Consider the following 27881-nt stretch of genomic DNA (forward strand, 5'->3'; position numbering starts at 1 on the left):
GTCAGGACTTGTGTGTCCTGGAGATTGAACCCGGGTGTCAGGCCTGGCCCCAGGCACCTGAGCCATTTCTCACCAGCTATAAAACATTTTTATACAAGTGCCAAGAGCTGAGCCTAGTACACAGCATCAAGCAAGGTGAGCTGTTTTATATACAGGACTGTGTGTGTGTGTGTGTGTGTGTGTGTGTGTGTGTGTATACATTTATAGATATGTAATATGCACATATTTTTTTTCCTTTGGGTGTTTTGAAATAGCTATGAAGTCCTAGCTAGGCTAGAAACCTTCTGTGTAGACCAGCTTGGCCTCCAACATATGGCCATCCTCCTGCCTTGACCTTCTAAGTGCTGAGATTACAGATATGTGCCACTATGCCTGGGTGTGAATTTTTGAAAGCAGTTAGGAAGTAAACTGAGTCTGTATCTTACCTCCCATTAGATGTCATCCTTGGCACGACATCCTTTGCAGCATGTTACATGCTTGATGTCCCCACTGAGCCCTGTTCAACCTATCGAGGTTGGCAGCAGTGTGTCGTTTGTCAAACCACAGCTCAGAGGAAGGCAGAGCAGCCCCGCCTGAGGCTACCAAGCCGTGGGGACTCAGAGCCAGGCCTGACTCCCTGGGTTTACCTGTGCTTAGGTCTCTCCTCACGGTGGAGCTTAGAGAGGCTGGCTGAGGCAGCTGTGCCCAGGACCAGGGTATAGAGACTATAGTTGTGAGTCCCCAGAGCAGGGAGGGTGGAAGGTGACAAGGGAGAGGAGTCAGGACGACTCAGAGCAGGATGGCCTGGAGGCCACAGTATAAAGCCTGCTATTCATAGCCCAGGGCAAGCCATTGAGTCAATGGGTGGGAAATCTGACATCACTGCATCACTCTGTCTGCTGCCTACCTGCCAGTCTGCCCTTCCTGGGTTCCTGGAGACCTCAGTGTCCATAGTCCTACAGAGGTGGGCTGGGGGGAGCAGGTTTCCACCCCCGGGTGACAGGGCCACAACCTGCCTTGAATTCTCCTTCCCAACCTCGGTCTCCCACCTTCCCACCTTTCCTATTGTCCTGTGAGGAGTCCAGGCCAGCACCATGGTACTCAACTTCTGTGCTGAATTTTCAGAGTCTCTCTTCCTTGGGAAAGGTGCCTGGTCTCCTATTGGAGTCCGTGTTTGCTTGTTTGTTTGTTTGTTTGTTTGTTTGTTGGAGACACCAGGCTGGCCTCAAGCACTATCTAGCCAAAAATGACCTTGAATTTTTTTTTATTCCATCTCCTAAATGTTGGGATTACAAGTGTGGGTCACCATGCCTGGTTTTATGGGTTGCTGGGTATTGAACCCAGGGCCTCGTGCATGCTAGGTATATCTCTCCCCACTGAACTACATGTCTAGCCTAGGGGTCAGTGTTCAGAAAGTGAAGCTGGTGGGCCTTGTGCCCAACAGTAAGCTGTGTCCTAGATGGGAGTGAGAATTTGATAATCAAGCCCCTGTTTCCAAGGATGCAGCTGAGTGTCTGAGAGACTTTTGTTTCAGCGTCTTTGGCCAACTGCTTTATGTGCCTCAATCTAGCATTTACAGATGCCAACAATGAGACCCAAGGCAGCTCCCATGTCTGGATGGGCCGCTGTTCACTTCCCTAGAGACTGTGGACGCAGGCAGGAGGTGGCACAGAGCAGCAACTTCTCTGATTATGGGAAGTCTGTGGATACGAGAGTTGGGCGACAGATTTGTTTAAACCATTGCTGATTCTTCTGTCCAGCAGGCACATTCTCCATGTGTCAGAGGGAAGCCTGTCCAAGGTTTGGTGGGTCCGACCTGGAAAAAGAATATGAGTCAGGCTGGGGCGGAGTGCCAGCTTCCTCGGCCCAGGCTGTGGGTACAGGATGCCAGGCTGCTGCAGCTGCTGCTGCAACTCAAAGCTCTGTTCCTGCTGCCCTCAGCCAGAGGCGGGAAAGGGGTCTGTGCCAGCTCCATACAGAATGGCACCTTTACCCCCTCCAACCACCTTGCAGGGGAGACCCAGTTAGCCTGGTTTCCCAATTGAGAACACCGAGGCAGGGAGGCCTTTCTGACTGAGCTCCCATAGCTGGAAGGAGGAGGAGGAAGGAGACCCGAGTCCCCTTTCTGTATACACAAGGACAGAGGGTCACTTTCTTCCTAGAGGCAGGGACCAGCATGGCCCTCTGACAAAGGGCAGTGATGGGCTCTTGGGTCCTCTCTCCTTTATACTTTATTCTTTAGTCACCGATACAGATGTGAGTCCAGAGAGCTTCTACTGGAATTTGCAGGTCCTTGTGTCCAGGGACAAAGAACTGAAGCAGAACTATATGAATAAGGAGACAGAGATGGTTTATTTAAAAAGAGAAAGGTACCAGGCAGTGGTGGCGGTGGTGGCACATGCCTTTTATCCCAGCACTCGGGAGGCAGAGGTAGGCTGATCTCTGAGTTCGAGGCCAGCCTGGTCTACAGAGAGAGTTCCAGGACAGCCTGGGCTGCATAGTGAAACTCTGTCTTGAAAAACAAATAAATGAGAGAGAGAGAGAGAGAGAGAGAGAGAGAGAGAGAGAGAGAGAGAGAGAGAGACAGAGACAGAGACAGAGAGACAGAGAGAGACAGAGACAGAGACTCCTGAAAGTGGAAGTGGGCCACAGAGTTGGGAGAGGTTAGAAACTCAAAGAATACTGAGCCGCAAGAGCCCCTGACCTCTGACTTGTAAGGGCCAAATTGTAGATTCCCACTTAGCAGTGATCATAGATGGTGGGTGATAAGTATGACAGAGTGGGATTCTGCAGCACCCCCATGCTAACTCTGGTCCCAGTTATTTTCCAGGTTGTACCTCCATTTAAAACAGGAAGCCCTGTGGAGTAGAATTTGAGTTGCTTTCTAAGTGGACAGGTGGCTGGGGCTGGGGACTTGGGCCCCAAGTTTGATCTCAGCGCTATCAAGTAAATTAAAAAAAAAAAAAAAATGAAGAACTAAAACCAAAACCAAAACCAAACAAAACAAAAATCCCCGATATTATTGGTTGCCTGTGTAGACTGTCCTGAATGCCCCAGCCAGGCACAGGAATGGGAATTCACCACGTAACCTTTTCAACATTGTACCAGGGACAACTGTTACTTGTCATCAAAGTTAAAAGAACCAACAATAAAATAAAAAACAAGACCAGTTCCTGTCTACCTACTAAGGGGACGGCATGTCTCTCTAAAGTCCAACTCTCCTGCTTTACAAGCCTTTCTTGATTTTAAATGAGTCTCACGGAGCCCAGGCTAGCCTCAAAAGCCGTGAAGCCAAAGATGACCTTGAATTCTTGATCCTCCTGCCTCCACCTCCAAAGTGCTGAGATGACAGGCTCGAACCCCATGCCCAGCTCTCAGAAAAGCCATTTGACTAGGCCTTGAATTTATGAGGAGATACCCTAGAATCAGACACCAAGAGGGAAGATTAGGGGACAAACGGAAGCTGCCCCGATGTCTAAGGAAAGCCAGCCTTCAGCACAGCGCGGGGAAGCAAGGGCTCTCCAGAAATTCCAATGTGGTGACTGAGCGGAGGCAGAGAGGAGGGGATACACAGGCCTGGGTGGTTTTACCACGTCTAATCCCACAAGGACTAGGGGGTGGGGAGGGTGGAGACGAGAGGCCCCTGCCAGTCCAGGCTCCTTGGTATGTTTGGGAAGGGGGACGCTTCCCAGAAATCCCTGAAGAAGGGTCACTGGAATTGGGCCCATTGCACAGAGTTGGACTTGGGGTACAATGACCTGGCCACTGAAGAGGATGGGACACCACAAAAGGCTTCAGGCCTGCAGCCCCCTGGGTGAGTGTGCAATGGTCCCGTGCTGCATTCTGGGTAATCATAGGTAGGCCGTTTGTGAAGGCAATTTATTTCCAAGCCCTTCTGTAGAGAAACAGAGTCAGGGCTGGGTTAGCAGGCAGCCTGGGTGAAGAAGGGGTCTACCCTAGGTATCTATAGAGGGCCTTTAAAGCTACAAACTGCTCCAGGAGGGCTTTTAATGACTCAGAGGGTAAAAGTCCATGTGGTGTGAGTTTGACCCTTGGAACCCACATCTGGAGGAGAGAACCAGCTTCCAAAAGTTTTCCTGACTTCCACATACACATGTAAATATAACTAAAAATGCTACAGGAAAATGGCGACCCATCCCCACGAGGGAAATGAGATCCTTTCTCTTGCCTCAGAGAAAGGTGCTCTCAAACTCAGGTGTCCAGCTGCATCTGAGGAGAGGAAAAAACATAAAATTTAGCATGAAAAAGTTAGCCAAAAGTCCAGAAGCCCCTCCCGCCCTGGGGGAGCTACATGCAAAGACAGAGTGTTCAGGAAAAGCAGACAGTAGATACACGTGGGAAAAGGCCGGTTGATGTGGACATTGCCATCTCCAGTGGATAGAAGAGGAAGGAGTCCATAGAGTAGGTCCTCACACCCTCCAGGCTCAGCCACGGCTTCCTAACCCAAGTGAGCAGGCTTCGCAGGCGGGTTGGCCTGGTGCTCTGTTCAGTCACTTCAGCTATGGATGACCTTATCCCCCACAGCTTTCCCGGCAGTGCCTGGGTAACTGTGTGACTGCCCCCCCCCCCCCGACATTTGAGTGGGTATTGTTCTAGGAACCTCCACTGGGCCATCATCAGTCCTCAGGGCCTTGGCCAGAGGTCCCCCCCCCCCCCCCCCCGTGTGACTGAAGCTTCAGAGTTCTGAGATGAGCTCCCTCAAGTTTAAGGGGCGGTCTGTGAGATGAGAAAACACACTTCTCCTTGGGGCCTTTAGAGGTGGCCCATGGCGGGGAGGGCGTGGGGTGGGGACTGTTCAGTGGGGCAAAATCAGGAGCATTCAAGGCACAAGGAAGTGATGTCTGGAACCCCCAACCCAGGCTGTCCCCCTCCCACATGTCTGATCTTGGGGCCAGAATGTCAAGGTGAAGTTCAACAATATACCAGACACATTTTCCCTCCCAGCCTCCTTCCTTGTTACTTTCTGTCCTTACTCACCTACATATTCAGTCTGTGTGGCGACAGCATGTGCACGTCACCTCTAAGAGTGAAAGTGATTAGCACAGAGGACCTGGAGATAAGCATGCTGGGAAGGAATGTCCAGCCACAGGCAGGGGGCCTAGCCCTTCATGGTGTGACCTTGACTCTTCAGCTAGGTGACCTTGGGCAGATCACTTAACTTCTCTGAGCCAATGTTTCTTGTCCAGGCGATGAAGGGCAGGGTGGCGGGAAGGGTCCAGCCTGTCCAGCCAGCTGCTGTGACAACTGGGCAGTGCCAGAGGACTGAAGGTAACAGGGGAGTGGAGGGACTTGGTGCTAGTCCCTGGGGGTTGGCTCTGGCTGTGGAGCCGGATGCAGGACGGCTCTGAAGACATGTATGTAGAGTTTGGGCTCCGCTTTAATGGCTGCACCCACCCGGGGCTAACGGCTGCCTGCTCTCATTTGAGGACAGATTCCCTGTGCAGCTCTTTACAAGTGTTTTGAGAGTGGTTATTTTATTCGCTTGATCATAATGGCAGAGGCCTGGCACACAGTTCAACAGCAATAGACAGAAACCAGTATAATCCATCACCCCAGTTCCTCCACCTCATGTGGCTGATTAACTATTTGGTCCAGCACCAGCAAACCACACAGGAACAGGTGGCAGAGGACAGAAAGTTTTACGTACATAAAGAAAAGTATGGTTTTATTTATTTATTTATTTATTTATTTATTTATTTATTTATTTATTTATTTATGTTTTTCGAGACAGGGTTTCTCCGTGTAGTTTTTGGTGCCTTTCCTGGATCTCGCTCTGTAGACCAGGCTGGCCTCGAACTCACAGAGATCTGCCTGGCTCTGCCTCCCGAGTGCTGGGATTAAAGGCATGCGCCACCGCTGCCCGGCTATGATTTTTTTTTAAACCAAATTTGTTGTGATTTTTTTTTTTTACATTTACTTATATATTTTGTGTATGGGAAGGTGATATACATGCATACAGATGCACGGGCTCATGTGTGAAGGTCAGAGACAACCTGTTGGCTCGCTCTTTCCACCCATGTGGGTTCTGGAGCTCAAATTCAGATTGTCAGGTTTGGCAGCGAGCTCCCTTACCCACTGAACAGGTCTCACTGGCCCTCAAAAACAAACAACAACAACAACAACAAACCCCTGTTGTTTTGAGACAGAGTCTCGCAATGTAGCCCAGGCTAGTCTTCAATTCCTGGCTTCCCTGCCTCAGCCTTCAGAGAGTTAGGATAACAGATCTGTGGCGCAACACCAGGATGAGGGTAAGTACACAGTTTGATCTCAATTTGGGACAATGTTGCAAAGAGCTGTCTATCCTGAAAGTAGTCTTTGTGTACCACCCACTGTTTTGTATGGGACTGAAGGGACATGGCTGTGCTGTGTGGGGCTAGGGGGACTCTCACGCCATCATCTTAAAAACCACATTCAGGCAAACCACAAAAGAGGAGCTAGTCTTGACCAGCACTCAGGGTAAAACACTGGCTTTCAAGGTTTTTCGAACTGAAACCTCAGCACAGATCCACATAACTGAAAGTCTCCGGAACCATGTATGTATCCTGCTGACACACACAGGAGGCGCTCTGGTATTTTCTGTTTTATACAAGACCGTTCTGTGGAAAAAGACGAAAAAGGAGGACAAGAGCTTGCCTGAGTTACTAAACAGATTGCGCATCCTTCAGTTTGAAGCATGACTCCTCAGGGGAGAGAGCAGGAGATAGGATCTTGACCATTAGTGTATGTCGGATCCGCCTCGGACCTATGGAAGCAGCCTGCCAGATTCCACCTCCAGAGTTCTGCTGGTGATGCTGGCCAAAGATTTGCATACCACAGAATTCTGTGGTACCACTGCTGCTGAGGCCTGGTGGCCCTTTTGAGATGGTTTTGTTATGTAACTCAGGTTGGCTTCAAACTCGCTGTATGTATACAGCCTAGGCTGGTCTCCATCTTGGGCGTGTAGATGTATGCCATCGTGCCCAGCTTTCTCCTGGACTGATTTTAGCCAGCAGACTCCTTTGGGTTTGCTTTATGGAACAGCTGAGAATGGATGATGGCTAGCACAAGAGGGAACGATGATCTTGGATTGTCAAGGTGGTCCCTGGTGGCCCTACCTGGTATCTTTGGGCATCTTGAACACCATCCTCCTAAAATCTAGCTTACACCGTTTATACAGAGTGCAGAGTGTTCAAAGCTCCAAGCAAAGGGCATTTGTGCCCAGCCCTGGCTGAATGTCCTGCCTCTGGAATCCCCAACCCACAGAACATAAAGCCCCCCCCCCACCCTTCTGAAAACACTTCTGGAGGCTATGAAAGGCGCCATTTACTCAGTGATTTCACATTTCTATTTTTCTAGGGGGAGATGGTAGGTCAGGCATAACTTCCCAGTGGGGAGGTGCTCCCTCTGTCTCCACTGGGGTCTGCTGGGCTTCACTGGCCATCCCTGGCTTTCCAGTTTTATCTGGAGAGCTCTCCCAGCACTGAAGCCTGTCTGCTTCTGAGACAGGTTTGTGGGACTCTGGGTCCCAACACTGATTGTCCCGGGTCGCTTTGGGTCCCCTGAGCCCCTCCCTAGCCTCATTCCCTAAGCTAGCAGCCAGCTCAGCTGGGAGCAGACCAGCTAGGAGGAGAGTGTTAGTGGGCACAGAGCCTCCTCTGTTCCAGTAACAATGGCCCCTTGATGGCTAGATCAGGTCCCCTCACTCCTATTGGACTTGGGGGAGGAGAAGGATACCAGCCCTGCTCCCACCCTCAGGCAGTCAATGCTGGGTGTGAGGTTAACTTAGAGGCCTTACCCTCTGTCTGCCCACAGGATCTCTTTCTTCTTCATTCTCTGGGTTCTGACCCTTCTCATCCATCCCCCTCTCAGGGGGGCCCTAGGAATGGTTCAGTTCACCTCAACAAGCATTCATGGAACAGACTCCTGGGCCCTGAGGTTTGGTGCTAATAGGTGTGGGATAACGGGCATAGATGCCCCTTGAATTTGGAGCTTTTACGGTTAGCCTACTCTGGTAACCCCACAGGCTTCAGGGAGCTAATGTTAACCCCTTCCTCACAGTGGATCTTCAGGGCACTGACAGTTTTAGGCTTTGCCATCTAAGGGATCTCATACTCAGCTGGGGTTAGACACCCCTGGGCCTCCTAACTGACTGTGTTTAGCACCTCACCACAGTACCCCCCCACTCGAAGAGGCAGGTGTTTGTGGACGGCCAGATAGGAATCCTCAACACCACATATTTTTGTCCGTATCTGAACCTCTGTGGATGTGTTACCTTATGTGGTAGAAGGGATTTTGTGGGTGTCATTTAAGGGTTTGGGGAAGGCAGAGTGCCCTGGATTAGCTGGGTCATCCCAAATAGAATCAACAGTCCTTAGAAAAGGGAGGCAAAGGGAGACTTAGCTACAGAGGACATCGCTATGCATCAGACCCAGGTTTTTGCGTCTGCTAAGCAAGCACTTCGTCGGCTCTGCTCGTGTCCAGCTGGGGGGCTGGTTTTGACTGAATCCTACACCTACAGTCTTAGAAGATCCCCAAGCACCCGGTCCTAGTCAACACAGGGAACACGGACCTATTCTTTCTAGCTTCTGTGTTTAGTCAGCCAGAGACTCCGCCCCACGGCGGACACCATGGTCCTTGCTTATAATCCCAGCCCTGGGGAGGCTGAGGCAGGAAGATTTCTAAGAGTTCAGGTCTAGACTTAATAGTCTGACCCTCAGTCAAAAGAAGGATGAAATGGAAGGAGGGGAAGATTAGCACTTCCTGTCACTGTGGCCTTGTTGGTGAGCTGGTGTGTGGCAGGTAGCAGCCAACAGCTTCTGCCGCCTCCCAGTTGTCCTGGGCTAGTGAGGTTCGATGTTCTCAGATAGCAGCTCTTGGTCTTTACTAAGGCCGGGTTAGAATCATCTAAGGATCTTTCAGCGGTCCTGATGCCCAGACTGTGCCCAGACCAATATAGTCATAATCTCACAAGGTGGGACTTAGCCATCAGGAGTTTTTTAAGCTCCCTAGATGGTTCATACATGCTATCAGGATTGAAACCCATTGCTCCAGAGCAGGCTCTACACATTCATAACAGTGATGCTTCTCCTCCACCTGTGCAGACATCACTAATCAATCCCAGCTCCCTTTTTCCCAGTGGGATGTCCCTGTTCAAATTCAGCATTACAGGAAACCCTTTCTCACCAACCAACTCCTCAGTGAGGAGTTGAAATTAACTTGCCCTCCTAGCTGAGAAGCTTTAAACTGTCTGGCTAAAGCCATGTGTATGTCCAGCGGTATCTGGACCAAAATAATGGTAGAAATAATAACATCGAGCCCTTGACCAGAAATAGTAACTGCTACAGTTATATAAAGATTGTTTGGACTGGTTAGGAATAGCCAGAGTGAGTCAGCTAGTGTCCGTCTCCTGCAGTAAATTGCCCGGCTAGGAGAAATACACCAAGGAATGCAGGCTAATGGTGCCATAGGACAGACAGGCTCTGGCTGACATTTGTCTAGACCAGCAATAACAACCAAGTGGGTACAGGTTCCTCTCCACTGAGAGCCTCATACACACTTTGCCGGTTCTCAGGGCAACCCTGTTGTCAGTTACTTGTCTCACTGCAGAGACAAAATGTCTGACAGAGGCAACCTAAGGAAGCAGGGAGGTTGTCTGTGTTTACAATCCCAGGGTCAGTCTGTCCTCTCAGGGAAGGTGCAGCAGCAGCAGCAGGAGCGGGAGACTGTTAGTCACTGTGGTCTTTTTGCATCTGCAGTCAAGAAGCAGAAAGTGATGAATCTTTGCGCTTCACTCACTTTCTCCTTCCTGTTTTTTAAAGACAGGGTCTCATTATATAGACAGAGCCATCTTGGAACTCATTATGTAGACCAGGCTGGCCTCAATTTCACAGAGATCCTTTAGCCTCTGCCTCCTCCTGAGTGCTAGGATTATAGCCATGAGCCACCATGCCTGAGTCACTTACTTCTTTTTTTTTTTTTTTTTTTTTTTTTTTTTTTTTTTGGGTTTTTCGAGACAGGGTTTCTCTGTGTAGCTTTGCGCCTTTCCTGGAACTCACTTGGTAGCCCAGGCCGGCCTCGAACTCACAGAGATCCGCCTGGCTCTGCCTCCCGAGTGCTGGGATTAAAGGCGTGCGCCACCACCGCCCGGCTTCACTTACTTCTTTTTATTTAGTCAGGACTCCCACGGAATGGTGTTGCCAGCCTGTAAAGTGGGACTTCTCACCTCAATTAGCATAATCTGGAAAATCCTTCCTGGGGCCTGGTGACTCCAAATTCCTCCCTCCATCAAGCTGTCAATCAAAATTGACCATCAGAGCAGTTACCTCAAAATCCTATAGCAGAGCTGTCTCTGTGGAGGTGAGGAACAGAAAAGGAAGAGCTGTGTCCCCTCCAGCCCTTGCCGTCCTCCCTCCATGAGCCTCCCAAGCATGTCCACCTTCAATATGGCCGTTGCATAGACACAGTTCTGGTTGAAAAGTTGCTAATGAAGAAAACTGTGAAAAGCTCCAGCACCAACAAACAAGGAGGGCATTAGAGAGGGTATTAACATGTGTAAAGGTATCAGTGAGCCTTTCACGGTTGCAAGCTGTTTCTTGTCACGTGTATACTTATTGTCACCTGTGAGAGTGTGGCTGTAAGTTAATTCCTAGACCAGGAATTTCTGGGCCAGAGAGTATCTTAGTCAGTTGGGGCAGCTAACATAGTGAGTGTCCTTGCTTGGGAGATTTACAAATAACAGAAAGTTGTCAAACATGGTTCCGGAGGCTGGAAAATTTAAAATCAAAGTGCCAGCACATCCAGGGACTAATAAAGGGCTCATTCTCTAACATCCAAGATGACACCTTCATGCCATATCCTCACATAGTGGAAGAGGTGACTAAGTTCCCTCACACCTCTTTTACAAGGACACTAATTTTACTCACAAGGATGCTGCCTTCTGGACCTAGCCACTCTAGTCACTTTCTGAAGGTGTCACCTCTCACCCTGGCACACCAGGAATTCAGCTTTAACATGAGAATTTTGGAGGGACACCAACATTCAAGCTACAGCAAAGAGTACGTATATTCTGGACTGTGGCACTCAAGATCACCCTGGGCTGTATAGTGAGACACTGTCTTAAGAAATAATAGGGCCAGGCGGTGGTGGTGCATGCCTTTAATCCCAGCACTCGGGAGGCAGAGCCAGGCGGATCTCTGTGAGTTCGAGGCCAGCCTGGGCTACCAAGTGAGTTCCAGGAGAGGCACAAAGCTACACAGAGAAACCCTGTCTCGAAAAATAATAATAATAATAATAATAATAATAATAATAATAATAGGGGTTGGGGATCTAGGTCAGCTGGTAGAGTGCTTGCCTAACATGCATGGAGCCCTGGATTTAATACTCAGTGTGGTAGTTTGAATGAATACAGCCCCCATAGGCTCATATATCTGGATACCTTGCCTACAGTTGGTGAAATTTAGGGGGGCCTTGTTGGAGGAGGTACGCCATTCCCAGTTAGACTCTCCCTCTCCACCTCCAACTTTCAGATAAAATGTGAGCTCTCAGATATTGCTCCACACCATGCCTGCCTGCTGCCACACTCCCAGCCATGATGTTTATGGAGTCCCCCTCTGAACCTGTAAGCAGGCTCCCAAATTAAACACTTTCTTTTATATGTTGCCTTGGTCACAATGTCTCTTCATGATGACAAAAAGGTACTCAAGATGCTGTGGTAGCTTGAATGAAAGTGGCCCCATATGCTCTTAGGGACCAGCACTGTGTGGCCTTGCTGGAGTAGGTGTGTCACTAGGGGGTAGGCTTTGAGGTCTCAGAAGCTCAAGCCTGGCCAGTGTGTCACTGTTACTTCCTGCTGCCTGCGGATCCAGATGTAGAACTCCCAGCTACCTCTCCAGCACCACATCTGCCTGCACGCCACAATGCTTCCTGCCATAAAGATAATGAAGTAATCCTCTGAACTAGAAGCCAGCTCCAATTGAATGTTTTTCTTTGTAAGAGTTGCCGTGGTCATGGTGTCTCTGCCCAGCAATAGAAACCCTAACTAAGACAGATATGCAGCACAACAAACTAATAAAATTGGTTATGGTACCTCACAGTTGGAATTGTGGCACTTAGGAGGTGGAAGCAAGAAGATCAGAAGTTCAAGGTCATCCTTGGCTATATTTCTAATTTTAAGTCAGCCTGGAATACATGTATGAGACCCTAGCTCATAATAATAATAATAATAACAATAATAGTAAGGGAGCTGGGTGTTAGTTTAGTGGTAGAGTGCTTGTCTAGCAAGTGCAAAGCCCTGGGTTCTGTTCTCATCTCCAACAATAATAACAATAAATAAAGTACAATAATAATGGTATAAATAACGTTGTTTTGGCCAAACAGTTCTTCCAGAAGGATACCCCCATCAGCATTGTATTAGCCAGGAAAGGGACAGGGTCTGCTGCTGAAACAATCAGACCCTAAATCTGAGTCCCTTGACACAGCAAAAGCTTGTCTTTCTCACATCACATTTGGCTCTCCCCCAGCAGCGTGAATCCAGCTGCTTCCATCTTGAACTAAGCCCATCCAAACATGTGGCCGACCATTTAACACAGTCTCTGGGGAATGTGCGGAATTATTTTAAGCACCAGGCCTTGAAGTGGCCTGCCTCACTTTCGCCCATATCCCACAGACCAGAGCCAGCCACGTGGTCTTCACTGCCTCAAAGCGGGGGCCCTGGGGAGGAGCACACAGGCACCGGGTGAATGCTGCAGCTGTGTCCGTAGGTCCCCTGGAACTTCCCTCACAGAGTTCTCCAGGATGTCTCGTTCTTTGCTGACTATTCCAAGAAATGGCATCAAGGTGGGGGGCTGTGATGGCCATTCTTGGTTGTCAACTTGACCACATCTGGAATCAACTAAAACCTAAGCGAACACTTGTGAGGGATTTGTTTTAATTAAATAATTTGAAGGGGGGAAGACCCACCTTTAATCTGGATCTTTTGAGGCAGGAAGCTTCATCTTTAGTCTGGGCCACACCTTCCGGTGGCAGGGTGCGTAAAGGACGTGGAAGGAGGAAGCTCTTGCTCTTTGCCTACTTGCTCTCGCTCTCACTGACAAGTCTGTTCCTTCACTGGCATCAGAGACTTCAGGATTTCAGGGTATACTATAGACCAGCTGAGACATCCAGGCTTGTGGGCTGAACAACTACTGGATTCTTGGACTTTCTGTTGGTAGGCAGCCATTGTTGGAGTAGCTGGATCACAGTCTGTAAGCCACTTTAATATAAAGCCCATATATGGGAGATATATATGTTCTGTTCCTCTAGAGAACCCTGACTAATACAGGCGTGCCTCCAATTTGCCCTCCCATGCTTTCTCTAGCAGCTGCACACCACACCATGGTTCTCTGCTGTAATATTCAGAGCAGATTGTGTTCATGATCAGGACACACCCTGGTGGCTTTGCCCCCAAATTTCCCCAAACCCAAAAATCCATTTGTGGGAAAGCCTCAAGACTTTTAAAAAATGTTGGCTGTTATTCATAAAAGCATATAAAGGCATGTGAGTGGCAATGTAAAATTAGCCATGTCGAAATCTTTGCCAGCTGTACTGCGGCCTGGCTTGGCAAGAATCTTCCTTGCAGTTCTGAGGCACTGCCTCTGTCCACCTCCTCTCTCTCCTTCAGGGAACCATGTACCAAGTGAGGGCCAGAAGTGGATAAGGATAAGGAGAGGGATAAAGTGAGCCTCTTGTCCACTGGTGTTCTGCCCCAACTTTTGCAAGCTTCTGGGCTTTGACCATTCTTTTTTTTTTTTTTTTTGGTTTTTTTGAGACAGGGTTTCTCTGTGTAGCTTTGCGCCTTTCCTGGGACTCACTTGGTAGTCCAGGCTGGCCTCGAACTCACAGAGATCCGCCTGGCTCTGCCTCCCGAGTGCTGGGATTAAAGGCGTGCGCCACCACCGCCCGGCGCTTTGACCATTCTTAACCTTGAGGTTAATGTGATGGTGTGGGCCTTATGGTCTTAAAAGCTTGAGGCTGAGGGTGCAGGGTGTATGTTCTCGGATGGAAGGTTTGCACACAGGAGCAAGAGGACCGTTGGAATTCGGTCTGGTGTCATGGCAGAGTTTCCTGCAGCAGGATGCCAAGCTCAAGGATGGGAAAGTTCTGTTTGCTAACCAGAGGGAAATGTCTATGGCTGGGAGAGCAAATGGGCTCTGCCTTCCAGGTCACCTTCCGGGTCACCTTCCGGGTCACCTTTAGTGGACTAGTTCTGCACCCAGAAGATAGCAAACAAAAGCAAGAATCCCAAAGCACCCCCACAGCATCACAGCGCTCTGTGTGTGTGTGTGTGTGTGTGTGTGTGTGTGTGTGTGTGTGTGAGAGAGAGAGAGAGAGAGAGAGAGAGAGAGAGAGAGAGAGAGAGAGAGAGAGTTCATGATATTTGCTCTAAGATAGGATCTCACCATGTAGCCCTGGCTAGCCTTAAATTCACAGAAATCCTCTTGCCTCAGTCTCTTGGGTGCTAGGATGACAGATGACATTCACTATGACTCTTTTTTTAAAAAAACAAAATAAACAAAAACCAACCAAAGAAACAAAGACAAATGGCTGTAATTGTGGCCACTGATAGACCCTTAGGTCTCTGTTTCAGTGCCCTAATATGGGCATCTTTCACTGAGCTTTATACCAATATTCTCCTTACAGAAGAGTTAAATCAAGTCTTTTTTTTAAAACAGCATTTCATGTAGCCCAGGCTGGGCTTAAATTCGCTATGCTGAGGAGGATGACTTTCAATTTCTAATCCTCCTGCCTCTACCTCCCAAGTGCTAAAAATTGCAACTGTGCACCACCACACCTGGTTTTATGAGGTGCCAGGGGTCGAACCCAGGGCTTTATGCACACTAGGCACTCTGCCAACTCAGCTACATCCCCAGTCCCCAATCAAGCATCTTATAGGTGCCCAATACTCTGTCCACACTGGGGAGAAAGGATGAACACCAAAAGCAAGAGCTGACATTCCATATACCACACACGTCCATGCATTCATTCCACAGATATTTATTGACTGCTGTGCTTACTGCCGTGGGGCATCAGAAGCCACGGCCACCATCCAAGGAAAGAGTAGGGACCCTCCCAGAGTCCTTAGTTCTTCTTACGCCTTTGCCCATAGGTTTATTTAGCCAAACAAAATGTGCATGGCGTAACGTAAAACTCACCCCTTTAAGGGGATGGAGGAGAGGCATTGGCTGCTCTTGTAGGACCCGGATTCAGTTCTTACTACCCACACAGCAACTCACAACCACCTGTAACTCCAGTTCCAGGGACGATGACACGCTCTTCTGACCTCTGCAGGTACTAGGCATGCACCCGACGCGCATACATATACGTGAGCAAAACATTCGTGCACATACATAAAATAAAACAGATAAATCCTTTCAAACAAACAACCGCCACTTTAAATGCCCAGTTTCCTGGCACTAAGTGCAGACACTCCTCCACCACCACCATCCACTGCCAGAACCCCTTTTATCTTTCCAGAGGGATGCTCTGTGCACAGACAGAAGTGATCCTTCCTGCCTCCGCCTCCTGGGTAGCAAGAGCTACAAATGGCATTTCCAGACTCGGCGCCTGTTTTGTTTGGTTGTTTTTGTTTTGTTTTGTTTATAAAGTCTCCTATATCTCAGGCCAGCCTCAAATTCATTATGCAGCCTGATAATCTTTGATCCTCTTGCCTCCGCTTTCTGAGTGGTAGGATCACGTGCGTGTGCCACAAATGCCCAGTTGTATGGGGCGCTATGGATGGAACCCAGGGCTTCATACATGTTAGACAAGCACCCTACCAGCTGAGCTATATCCCCATCCCAGTCCCTGCATTTCCCATACCACTCCTAGGATGCTCCTCCACGCCTTTTTTTGAAGTTCAAAATTCTTCAAAGTGAGGCAAGCATGTGATTGTCAAAATATTAGCACCATCGAAAGGTATGAGAATTGTCAACAGCATCTCTGTAGCTGTCTCGGCACGTTGAGCCCCAGGGGTGGCAGCTGATTCCCTCTAGTGGAACATTTCACTGCTTTGCCTGGCTGGTGTCCAGGGCTAGTTTCGAACAGAGCAGACTTTTCCCCAGGCTGCCTGCTGTGCGGCTGAAGGCAGCCTGGGCACCAGTCACCACGCCTCACTGGCTAGCTCATGGCAAGTTGCTGGGTCTAATGGGGCGGGGCAGGGTACTGCTTTCTAGGCCTTGCACGTCAAGCAATTGTGACTGTCGGGTGGAGGTGTGGAAGGAGTGCTTCCCATGTCCATGCACCAGCATGAGAGACGGAGGGGTGCCTTGGGCTGATGTTTGCCAGGGTTACCTCGTAGCTCCATCAGGCTAGCCCTTAGCTCCATAGTCCACCAGGGCTCAGGCCCGTGAGCACCTTTGCTTTTGACTGTTCCTGCTCTTCTGTCTTGGCTTTGGCTGTGGATGGATATACACAAGAAATTGTAACGCGAATTGCTAAACGTTTTGTTTGTTTGTTTGTTTGTTTGCAAGACAGGGTTTCTCTGTGTAGTTTTGGTGCCTGTCCTAGATCTCTCTCTGTAGACCAGGCTGGCCTCGAACTCACAGAGGTCCTCCTGGCTCTGCCTCCCGAGTGCTGGGATTAAAGGCGTGCGCCGCCGCCGCCGCCGCCACCACCACCTGGCACTAAAGGTTTTTTGTTTTTTTTTTTAATAAAAATCTGGACCAGATATTGAGGTAAATGCTGAAAGATCAGAGAGACAAAGGAACAAGCCACTGCCACGTCTCACCTCTAGGACTCCTCAGCCTGAAAAGCCTTCAGTTTTTGTCTCCTCACGCCTTATATACCTTTCTCCGCCCATTCCTTCTTAGTGCTGGGATTAAAGGTGTGTGTGCTTCCCAAGCAAAGGCATGAGATCTCAAGTGCTGAGATTAAAGGTGTGTCCCACTACTGCCTGGCTCTGTTTCTCTCCTAGACTGAATCAATCTCATGTAATCCAGGGTGGCTTTGAACTCAGAGATCCAGATGGATCTCTGCCTCCCCAGTGCTAGGATTAAAGTGTGTGCCACCACTGCCTGACATCTATGTTTAATGTGGTGACTTGTTCTGCCCTCTGATCTTCAAGCAAATTTTATTAGGGTACACAATATATCACCACAGTAAAAGGACTCATTCTTTTTGTCTTTTTTTTTCCTTTAACATTGGTTTATTTTGTGTGTGTTGGGGGTGCACTTGACCTCCTGGTCATCCTGCCTCCACTTCCCACGTGCTGGGATTGTAGGCATGCACTGTGCCTGGGGACGTGTGTTCACTTTGGAGAAGGAAGCTGGAGCCCTGGGAGGCCGGGTTGCTGAGGTTCTGGGATGCTGGCGTACTGGATGGGATGCTGGGATGCTTCAATACCGCGATCCTGAGATGTGGAGCACTGGCCGGATCCGCCCTCACATCCTCACCCTCTCGTTCCTCCTCTTCTTCCTTCACTCACTTTGCCACCACCATCCTCTGAGCATGTACTGTTCTGTCAGAACTACAGTCATGATACCGGGGCAGGCTAGGGAAGGGTGTGCCCTTCCCAGGCCATCTCTAGATGCTTCTGTGTGAAATAGGGTCTAGCCTGGACAGGTCAGTGCACGGTCAAACCCAGCTGATCCGAAACAGGTAACTTGAGTATTTCTTTTCCCCATCCTGATTGACCAGTGGATTGGCAGAGTCCCAGCACCCACACCTTATCTCTGCTCTCTAGGGATTCAGGGACAGTTCTCACAGAAGCCTCCTTCCGATTGGGCCACACAGAGGGATCAGCCTTTGGCCTCCATAAGTGGACTCACAACTTTCTCACAGTGGCCAATCCTTCTGTTGGCCTGTGGGGCCCCTTTCTTCTGCTTGGAAAAGCTGTGCATACAGGCATGTAACAGCTGAGGCTGTCTCTGCCGGGCTCTGGGTCCCCGAGAGAGGGGGGTGGAGTCTTGGCGCCGGATACAATGTCTGGCAAAGCACAGACTGAGAGCTTCCCTCTCAGCCTCCTTGCTGGGACCCCTCCCAAAGGACAGAGGCAGGGCTGGACTGCAACCCCTCAGGGGTCTCAGTGGAAGAACCTGGCTGGAGGCCATCCAGTGAGGAACCAGTTCTCCAGTGAGGCAGTTTGCCAAGTCATGGGAGACGCCTGAGCAGAAAGACCCCTGAGGAGAGAGAAGCTGGTGCCCTGCTTGGCAAGGCTCGCCCACCTCAGCTGTCTCCCTCCCTTTCTGAACCACCAGTTGCCACGGGGGCTTTCCCACCCTTCCCCTCATAAACACACAGCTGTTAGAGTCCTGAGCCGAAAGTCCCCAAGAAATGAGGATGCAAGGCTGAAGTGTGACGTTTTGCCCTTGGTCCTACCTACCCCGCATCCTAGCACATGCCCACTGCACATGCCCAGTGTGCTCTCTCCCACATGGTTCACTCATGCATGGGACTAGTGAGCATTCTTCTTTCCACGGGTACTGTCTGTCAACATAGAATGTCTAAGCATCTTATACTGGGCTAAGCATTGTTGGATGGGCATCCATCCATCCATCCATCCATCCATCCATCCATCCATCTTTTTATTCATGCGCCCACCCATCCCACCTCCCCCACCCCGCACCCCCACCCCCACCCCTACATGACCTCCACCAGGGTGAAACTGGGATATTGACTACACTTCAGAAAAATAATTTCAGGACAAGTCTTGTGGAACAGAACAAAGTTTATTATTGAGATGTGAAAAAACATGTGAGTGCCCACATTAAATCTAAGCACGGATGGCCAGAAAGAAATTGGGAGCCGGACGGTGGTGGCGCACGCCTTTAATCCCAGTACTCGGGAGGCAGAGCCAGGCGGATCTCTGTGAGTTTGAGGCCAGCCTGGGCTACCAAGTGAGTCCCAGGAAAGGTGCAAAGCTACACGGAGAAACGCTGTCTCGAAAAACAAAAAAAAAAAAAAAAAGAAAGAAAGAAATTGGGTTTAAGTGCCTTATCAATAGTTAGTGTGACTTCACGGCTTTATGCTATAGTGTCCAAAAGATGGATTTTTCTTTTCTTTCTCTTTGTCTGTCTTTCTCTTCTTCTCCTTCTTCTTACTCTTTTTCTTCCTCCCTCCTCTTCCTCCTCCTCCTCCTCCTCCTCTTCCTTCTGACTTTTCAAGACAGGATTTCTCTGTGTAGCCCTGGCTGTCCTGGAACTAGCTCTGTAGCTCAGTCTAGCCTCGAACTTAGAGATCCACTTGCCTCTGCTTCTCAAGTGCTGGGATTAAAGGCATGCACTGCCATGCTTGGCGGATTTTTTTTTTTTAATTTTAAACAATTTTCATTTGTAAATGAAATGTAATCGTAAGAAGTAACTGAAGTGCATTGCTCAGGTCTGTGGCGGATAAAGTTGCAAAGGTCTTCAGCCCTGTGTTTCTAATCAAGTGTGACTTGTTTGTTGTTTAAAACTCCTCCTTTGAGATATCTTAGACAAATGAGTCTTGAGCCTGTAGCAATCTTTACTGATTTTTGTCAGCAGCGTGAATGAGAACCCTAAACTAGATCCCGTGGAGGAGGGGCTCCTTCCTATTCCCACACTGCTGTCTTGGCTTTTCTGTCTGTCCAGCCTCAACTGGAACACAAAGGCATTGGAGACATCCCAGTGGAAAGAGAATGTTTGCATCCCAGAAAGAAAGAAAGCATACGGAAAAAGGGAGAATAATGGAGGGGCGGGGGGGGGGGGGGCAGGTAAAGACTTGGATGAGGTATCGTTGTAGTGAGCCCTGGATGCTAAGAAGGAATAGGGTTTTTTGCTTCTCTGGGCCTTATTGGAGGAAGAAGAATGGTCTTGCAGCACACATTAAGAACGAACACCGTTGAAGAGACCAGATAGGATGCGCCCCCAGGTGGGGAGTAGCAGGAAGGGCTGGGGCCAGATGGTGCCCACAGAGGCTGGGAGTGAGATGTGGCTCCTATCCTCAGGGCCTCGGAGGGCTAGTGTTCTGCTCTGAGTTGTGTGTGAAGGGTTTTCAGCAGCTAGAGTTACCCCAAGTACTGGGCTGGGTGTCCTGAGTTGCGCCCCACTCCTAGCTGTGTCCATCCACCCAGGTGTGTCCAGGTATGCGCCCCCATGTGTTGGAGGCGGGGGAGTCTGAGGGAGGAATGTGGACCGGAAGTGAGCTGGAAGACAGAGCCGTACTCAGGGTCCAGAAGAAAGGAGTGAGATGCTGGAATGGGGGCTGCCATCGCCTAAGTAGAGAGTAAAAAGTGAAGGAAGAGTGCACTCAGGCCATCCCAGAGGATGCTTCAACAGAGAATGGCCAGAGGGCAGGAGGGGAAGAGAGATGGGCTGGAGGGAGGGCCAGGCAGCGCAGTCCCCAGGATGAAATGCAGCAAGGGCCACCCTCTCACTGGAGGTGACTGAGGACCCTCCCAGGGTATTATTTAAGGAGGAAAAAAAAAGGACATTGCAGAAGGAGAGGGCTGAGAGACAACGGCCAGGGGAAGGTATGCGGCAGGAGGATGATGCTCTTGAGAACTGTGTGGCTGATTGGCAGGTTGGAATGAGTGGTGAATGAGAATGTGTCCCAGCCGATACCCACTGCCATCTCCCACACGGCAAGGCTGGGTTCTGCTCCCTCAGGAGACTCCCAACATCGCTAGGGCCTAGCGCACAATGGCCCTCACCAAACGGAAGCTGCACGCCATCTCTTACTGTTCCGGTTTATACCCAGTAGGCAGAGAGCTGGTCCATCTGGGTAGAGGATGCTGTCCATCATCAGCTGTGCCCAGGCAGAGCTGGGCTGGGCATGGGATCCTGGCATCTTTCACCACTGTCCCTGACATACGGGAGGGATGGTGTGTAGTGGCACCTTGGCAGGGAAATGTGAGAGTCGAGAGCCACGGAGTAGGGGATGCTGGGAAGACCAACAAGAGAGGAGACAACAGAGGCTTCCAGCCTCATAAGGGACACAGGACCCGAATGTGCTTATCAACGCCAGAAGGGAGGTGGCATAACATGTCATCCATTTTACAACCCTCTTCTTACACAGGGGACAGCCTGCCAGGGGTGGGCAAAGGAACCGCCAGCCTGTTCATTTCTGCTCATATGGGCCTTCCTTCTTCCTGGCAGGGCCAGAAAGCTCCTAGCAACACTGCATTGCCCTGAGGGTGAGGAGGTTGGGTCAGCAACTCCAAAGTAGAAAAAGGCACTGGAAAAGGGGGGAAGACAGGGCTAGACACTTGTCATCAGAGCCGCCCAACTCCTAAACCTGACTGCGTTTCTGCTTGTGCCTGGGATCGAACCTGGGGCTCCAGCATGCCAGACACTCACTTTGTCACTGGGCTTCATTCCTTGTCCCCTTTTGACTTTTTGTTTTTTTGAGACGCGGTCTTACCAAGTTGACCGGACAGGCCTTGAACATGCAATCCTCTTGCCCCCGCCAGCTGAGTAGCTGGGATTACAGATTTACCGGCATCGGGTCCAGTCAACTCACAAAATCTTGCCAAAGGTGCTAGACCCCGGAGTGAGAGGACAGCTGGGTCATGTCCTCTGCTCATGCCCTTTATAATGAACCCTTACCATAAGTGCTCTGCCACCGGGCCACGATCTTCAACTCCTTTTGACCTCTTTGTGCAGCCCAGAGAAACACAAGACCAACAGGCTATCCCAGCACAGCGTCCTGTGTGTCTTGTAGCAGAAGATAACGTTGAACTTCCAATCCTCCTGCCTCCAGCTCCTGGATGCTGGGATGACAGGTTATGGGCCACCACTTCTGGTTTTACACAGTGCTAGGGATCGAACCCACATTCGATCAGTGCATGTTAGGTCAGTGCTGTCCCAACTGAGCCACAGTCCTGTGTTACACTTTGGCATGGCAGGTAGCTCAGAAGGTTAGTTTACACAAGTATCACCACAGCATGTGATGCTGGTAGCCGCGATGTCATTCACTGGTCAGGATTCTGCAGCTCCATAGCTCCGTGATATCTGTGGGGACCGGTAGCTTAAGCTCTCCTTTGTCTAGATGGCCCCTGTGATGCTTGACTGTGCATGCCTTTAATCCGTGAGGTCAACCGAGAAACTTGGGGAAATGGGGTAGATAAAAGGGTTTGTCATTCCTTCGTTCATTCAGGTCTCATTATGCAGTTGGCTAGCCCAGCAGAACTCTGTAGCTCAAATGAGCACTGAATTAAAAAAAAAAAAAAAAAGTTCCTCAGCTTCCTAGGTACTGGGATTACGGGTCTGTATTATCACATCTTGGCTCCTTGTTAGCATGTTGGGTGTTTTACTGGTGTTTTGTTTGTTTTTAAGGGAAAGCAAGCAAAGTTTATTGGATAGTGTAACAGCTGCTGGAAGCTGTGGGATTTTTGTTTTGTTTTGTTTTGTTTTTTGTTTTGTTTTGTTTTGTTTTTTGTTTACCAGGGGATTTTTAAGATTTATTTTATGTGTGAGTGTTCTGCCTGCTTGTCTGTCTGTGCACCATATGCATGCCGTGGCCATGGAGGCAAAGAGGACATCACATTCCTTGGAAGTGGAGTTATAGATGGATGTGAACTGCCTTAGGGGTGCTGGGAACTGAACCTGGGTCCTCTGCAAGAGCATTGAGTGTTCTTCATCATTGAGCCAGCTCTCCAGCCCCTAATTTTTGGTGTTTGTTTTGAGGCAGAATCAAAAGACTGGTCTCAAAGGCACTGTGTAGCTGAAGCAGGCCTCGAACTCCTGATCTTCCCGCCTTCCCTCCAGAGTGCTGGCCTCTGACCTTTAAATGACTTATTAAAGAAACCCCAACCGCCAGGCGGTGGTGGCGCACGCCTTTAATCCCAGCACTCGGGAGGCAGAGGCAGGAGGATCTCTGTGAGTTCGAGGCCAGCCTGGGCTACAGAGCGAGATCCAGGAAAGGCGCAAAGCTACACATAGAAATCCTGTCTCAAAAAACCAAAAAAAAAAAAAAAAGAAAAAAGAAAAAGAAAAAGAAAGAAAGAAAAAGAAAAAAAAGAAACCCCAACCAGGTGTGGTGGAGTACACCTGCAATCCCAGCTCTTAGGAGGTTGGGGCAGATGGATAGAGGTGCTGATCAGCCTGGACTACATAGAGAGATCCTGTCTCAAAAGAGAGGTGAGATCATCCCAAGTCTGGTTCTGAGAGTGGGCCTGGGGTCTCTCCTCAAAAGTTGGTGGGAAGACATCTCTGTTCCCTGTTTACAGACAAGGATGCCCTGAGTGCCTGTCTCTCCACAGGATGAGGGTGTCCCCCACCGGAAGAGGACGAGTTGGGTCCCAAGCCATGCCCCTGAGCTGAGTGCCTGCAGCCAGCCTGAGGAGCCCCCATGGCGCCACTTCTCCCCATGGAGAAAGGATTCACTTTGCCCCAGGACTTTGTACACAGCCTGAAGATTCGGGGCAAATACGTCTTGTTCCTGGCATTTGTGGTCATGGTTTTTGTCTTCATTGAAAAGGAAAATAAAATCATATCCAGGTAAGGAACTCCACCACGGCTCTCCTTTATCAGGGTGAGGGGCCTGAGGACAGAGGTGACATTAGAGTTTTCAGGAGATCAAGAAGTATGTCCCTTCTACAAGTGGTCACCAGGCCCCTCCTGTGTCTTAGGCTGATGTCATGTGTACAGTAGTGAGACGTGGGCAGCCTAGACTGGCACCTCCCCCACCCCCATATGGTCCCTTCTCAGCTGCAAGAGCTTAGGCGAAAGACTTCACTTTGGTGAGGTGGTTCTCCATAATCTGTGACTGGCAATGCCACCTTGTGGAGAGAGTCATGTGAAAAGGTAACCACATTTTGCCCGTGGCCTGCCACATAGCCACTGTTTGGTCTTGGCTGTTATGACCAAGTTTTTGTTGTTGTTGTTGTTGTTGTTGTTTGTTTGTTTGTTTTTTGAGACAGGGTTTCTCTGTGTCGTTTTTGGTGCCTGTCTTGGATCTCACTCTGTAGGCCAGGCTGGCCTCGAACTCACAGAGATCCGCCTGGCTCTGCCTCCCAAGTGCTGGGATTAAAGGTGTGCGCCACCACCGCCCGGCCGACCAAGTAGTTTTTATTCTAGCACCATGGCACCGTTTAGCAACATATCCCCTCCTCAAGTCTTGATGTCGGGAGTGAAGGTGAGCCCATGAGAAGCGGGTCTCGGCTATGGCCACTCGGGTGGGTAGTACCAACATGGGCAACTGCCCAGGTGGTATATCATTCAGCTCCAGGGGAGTGACCCTCAACAGGCTACATACTCCCTGGCTTGGTAGTGTATTGCTGTGTGAGATGGACCTGCTAGACACAGAGCCACGTCTTAGTCCTGATCTCCCGGATTCAAAGCCTAACAGCCTCGGCCAAGGAGGGTAGGTTGAGGACTGGAGATACATCAGCTGGGGCCTGTTGCATACCTTGTAACTCTCATGAAAACTGCTACTGACTTGTACCAGACAAGCCAGACGTGTCAGAGGGCCAAGTGCCCGAGTTCTTTAGTAAAAGTGGGCCCGTGGGTAGCCATCACGAACTGCTTTACTTTCCACTGAGTCACTCCTGGGTTTCTGCCAAAGAAACCACACTCAGTCCTTAACCTCTGGGCCTGCTCAGGAGAGACCCAGCTAAGGCTATTTAGACTAGTACAGGGGCTAGCCTCCCAAATCAGTCACAGATCTTGTCCTTTCACCCCCTACTCAGGGTCTCGGACAAGCTGAAGCAGATCCCTCAATTTGTGGCAGATGCCAACAGCACCGACCCAGCCTTGCTCTTATCAGAAAATGCATCTCTCTTGTCGCTGAGCGAGTTGGATTCCGCCTTCTCCGAGCTGCAGAACCGCCTGCGGAACCTCAGCCTGCAGCTGGGCGCGGAGCCAGTGATGGAGGCCCAGGGGCAGGAGGCTGCCGCGGAGAAGCCGTCCCAGCAGGCTGGAGCCGGGCACCGGCGCCACGTGCTCCTCATGGCCACCACCCGCACGGGCTCCTCGTTCGTGGGCGAGTTCTTCAACCAGCAGGGCAACATCTTCTACCTCTTCGAGCCGCTGTGGCACATCGAGCGGACCGTGTTCTTCCAGCAGGGGGGCGCCAGCGCCGCGGGCTCCGCGCTGGTCTACCGGGATGTCCTCAAGCAGCTGTTGCTGTGCGACCTGTATGTGCTGGAGCCCTTCATCAGCCCGCCGCCCGAGGACCACTTGACTCAGTTCCTGTTCCGCCGGGGATCCAGCCGCTCGCTCTGCGAGGATCCAGTGTGCACGCCCTTCGTCAAGAAGGTCTTCGAGAAGTACCACTGCAGGAACCGTCGCTGCGGGCCACTCAATGTGACCTTGGCGGCAGAGGCCTGCCGGCGTAAGGACCACATGGCCCTCAAGGCCGTGCGCATCCGGCAGCTGGAGTTCCTGCAACCGCTGGCCGAGGACCCGAGGCTGGACTTGCGAGTCATCCAGCTAGTGCGCGACCCTCGGGCCGTGCTGGCCTCACGCATAGTGGCCTTCGCGGGCAAGTACGAGAGCTGGAAGAAGTGGCTGGCGGAGGGGCAGGACCGGCTGAGCGAGGATGAAGTGCAGCGGTTGCAGGGCAACTGTGAGAGCATCCGCCTGTCTGCAGAGCTGGGCTTGCAGCAGCCCGCCTGGCTGCGCGGTCGCTACATGCTGGTTCGCTACGAGGACGTGGCACGCAGGCCGCTGCAAAAGGCCAGAGAGATGTACAGCTTCGCGGGCATCCCCCTGACTCCACAGGTGGAGGACTGGATCCAGAAGAACACACAAGCGGCCTGCGACAGCAGCGACATCTATTCCACCCAGAAGAACTCCTCGGAGCAGTTCGAGAAGTGGCGCTTCAGCATGCCCTTCAAGCTGGCACAGGTGGTGCAGGCTGCCTGCGGCCCGGCCATGCGCCTCTTCGGCTACAAGCTGGCCAGGGATGCCGCCTCGCTCACCAACCGCTCCATCAGCCTGCTGGAGGAGCGGGGCACCTTCTGGGTCACGTAGTGGGGGATGCGCGGGGGACCCTGGGAATCCCTTCTCGTGAGATGCTGGCCCTGCTTCCCTCACACCCAGCCTGGCAGTGAGACACAGCCCTGGCAGAGAGTCAAAATGGGGATCGGTGATGGGAACATAGGCCCTGGCTGTGGCTGTAGGCCTCTGGCCAGGTGGTTTCCCCAGCACAGGCACAGCTAGGACCTTGGGGGCTCTTCTGAGAACAGCAGTACCCCCGTCTCCTTGGTGGTACCGGTCATTCCCACACACCTTATGACCTACAGTGTCCCAAGCAGGCCCAGGCAGGTTCTTGTGTATAGATGGGCACACTTCCCGGGCTCTGTCTCACACTGTCACAGAAACATATATGGAACACACAAAGGCCTGTAGGCTGTGTGGGCCAGAGTCCAAATATTTAACAACCAGAAGGGCGTCGGCCCTCTCCAGTCACTCAGATCTCCTCCTATATTGAGTGTTAACCTTTTCCTCTCTGAGTCAGAAAAGCTTGGGGATCTGACTGAGTCCTTGGCAGGAAGAGGGCAGTCTAGGATGAGGAAGGGGACATTTGAAAGCTCCTGTAGGGACAACAGCTGTTTACCAACTGATACAAAATGGTCTGATTAGCCTTTCTGGTTCTTCATGGATATCAGCTTGGGTAGAACAAGACACAGAAAGTGCACATAGAGACCATGCAAGGCTAGGGGTGTGGCTCAGTGGTAAAGCCCTTGCAGAAGTCTCATGCACAAGGCCCTGGGTTTGATCCCAGCACTACAAAAATAAGGAAAAATAAGACATACATGTGTGTACAGCATTGAGAGAGACAGAAAAGCATCTTAAACTCTCTCTCACACACACACTCTCTCACACACACACTCACACTCATACACACACACACACACTCACTCACACACATACACACTAATATAGAAAGTTTCCCCATTGTTTTTGCTCACAGTGGTTTTTTTTTATTGTTTGTTTTTGTTTTTGTTTTTGTTTTTTTCTGTACCACATATCTAAACAGGAGCCCTAAATTACATTTTTAGGGTTACATGGTGAGAGAGCATATGTAAGGACAATGACACTTTGCCCAGAGCTGGAAGGGAATGATGGGTCTGTGAACCACCGCTAAGCATCTGGGGTTGCCATAGCTACCTCCTCCGATCCATCCACATGCCACAGCTGGGAGGCAGAATATTTAGAGATGGCATGGCCTACCTTCACATGACTGCAGTCCAAAGACCCCCATCCTGCTCACTCCTTGAAGGCCACCTGAGGCCTAACCAGCAGGCCCCAGCTTCCATCGCTGAAAGCAAAAGACAGCTCACAGGCCTACTGTTTCCAGCCAGGCCTCATCTAGAGCCAGCCAAAGTTCAGAGTGCTCTGCAGGGGAAAGTCACGCCAGGACTCAGCTTCCCCGAGCAGGCCTGCCATTTCCCTCCTAGGTGTCCGAGGTCAGCCCTCAGGTTGCCATGGTTACAGCTAGTGTCTGCAAGGAATGTCTACTTTAGGGCTCTGGGAAGAGGCATGCTCATCTGGAGATAGGTGGGTATTTTATTTGGGTTTTCTAAGTTATTTATGGCTTAGTGCTGTTTTTGTTTTAGGGCTGTTTGGGGCTTTGTTTCTGTAGAAGCACTATTCAGTGCTGATTGGGGCTGATACCGGCAGGGAGCACTTGGCTCCTGGTGAAAGGGTAGACCAGAAGGAGGGGACCTCCCCTAGGAGAATCAGAGTCACTCAGAGCCCCCTAGGGACCTGTAGCTGGAGAGTTTTCTCTCCGGGTCCCCCAAGCCCTGGCAGTCCGACAGCCCACTTATAAAATAAACATACAGACGCTTATATTATTTAAACTGTTTGGCCTAATGGCTCAGGCTTCTTGCTAACTGTTCTTACATCTTAAATTAACCCATTTCTATAAATCTAAACCTTGCCACGTGACTCGTGGCTTCCCGGCATCTTCACATGCTGCTTGTTATGGTGGCGGCTGGCAGTGTCTCTCTGCCTCAGCCT

At 50.5% G+C, this 27881-nt stretch overlaps 1 protein-coding gene across 1 annotated transcript; it reads left to right on the forward strand.

The window, feature by feature from the left end:
- The first annotated feature begins 23262 nt into the window (after positions 1-23262).
- Chst3 (carbohydrate sulfotransferase 3) lies at positions 23263-25886 on the forward strand. The gene is made up of 2 exons (XM_059244144.1): positions 23263-23411; positions 24602-25886. Exons 1-2 carry the CDS (start codon positions 23263-23265, stop codon positions 25884-25886), a joined length of 1434 nt encoding a protein of 477 aa, XP_059100127.1.
- The last annotated feature ends 1995 nt before the right edge of the window (positions 25887-27881 follow it).

This window comes from Peromyscus eremicus, chromosome 16_21, assembly GCF_949786415.1.
Source record: "Peromyscus eremicus chromosome 16_21, PerEre_H2_v1, whole genome shotgun sequence".
NCBI classification, from domain to species: Eukaryota; Metazoa; Chordata; class Mammalia; order Rodentia; family Cricetidae; genus Peromyscus; species Peromyscus eremicus.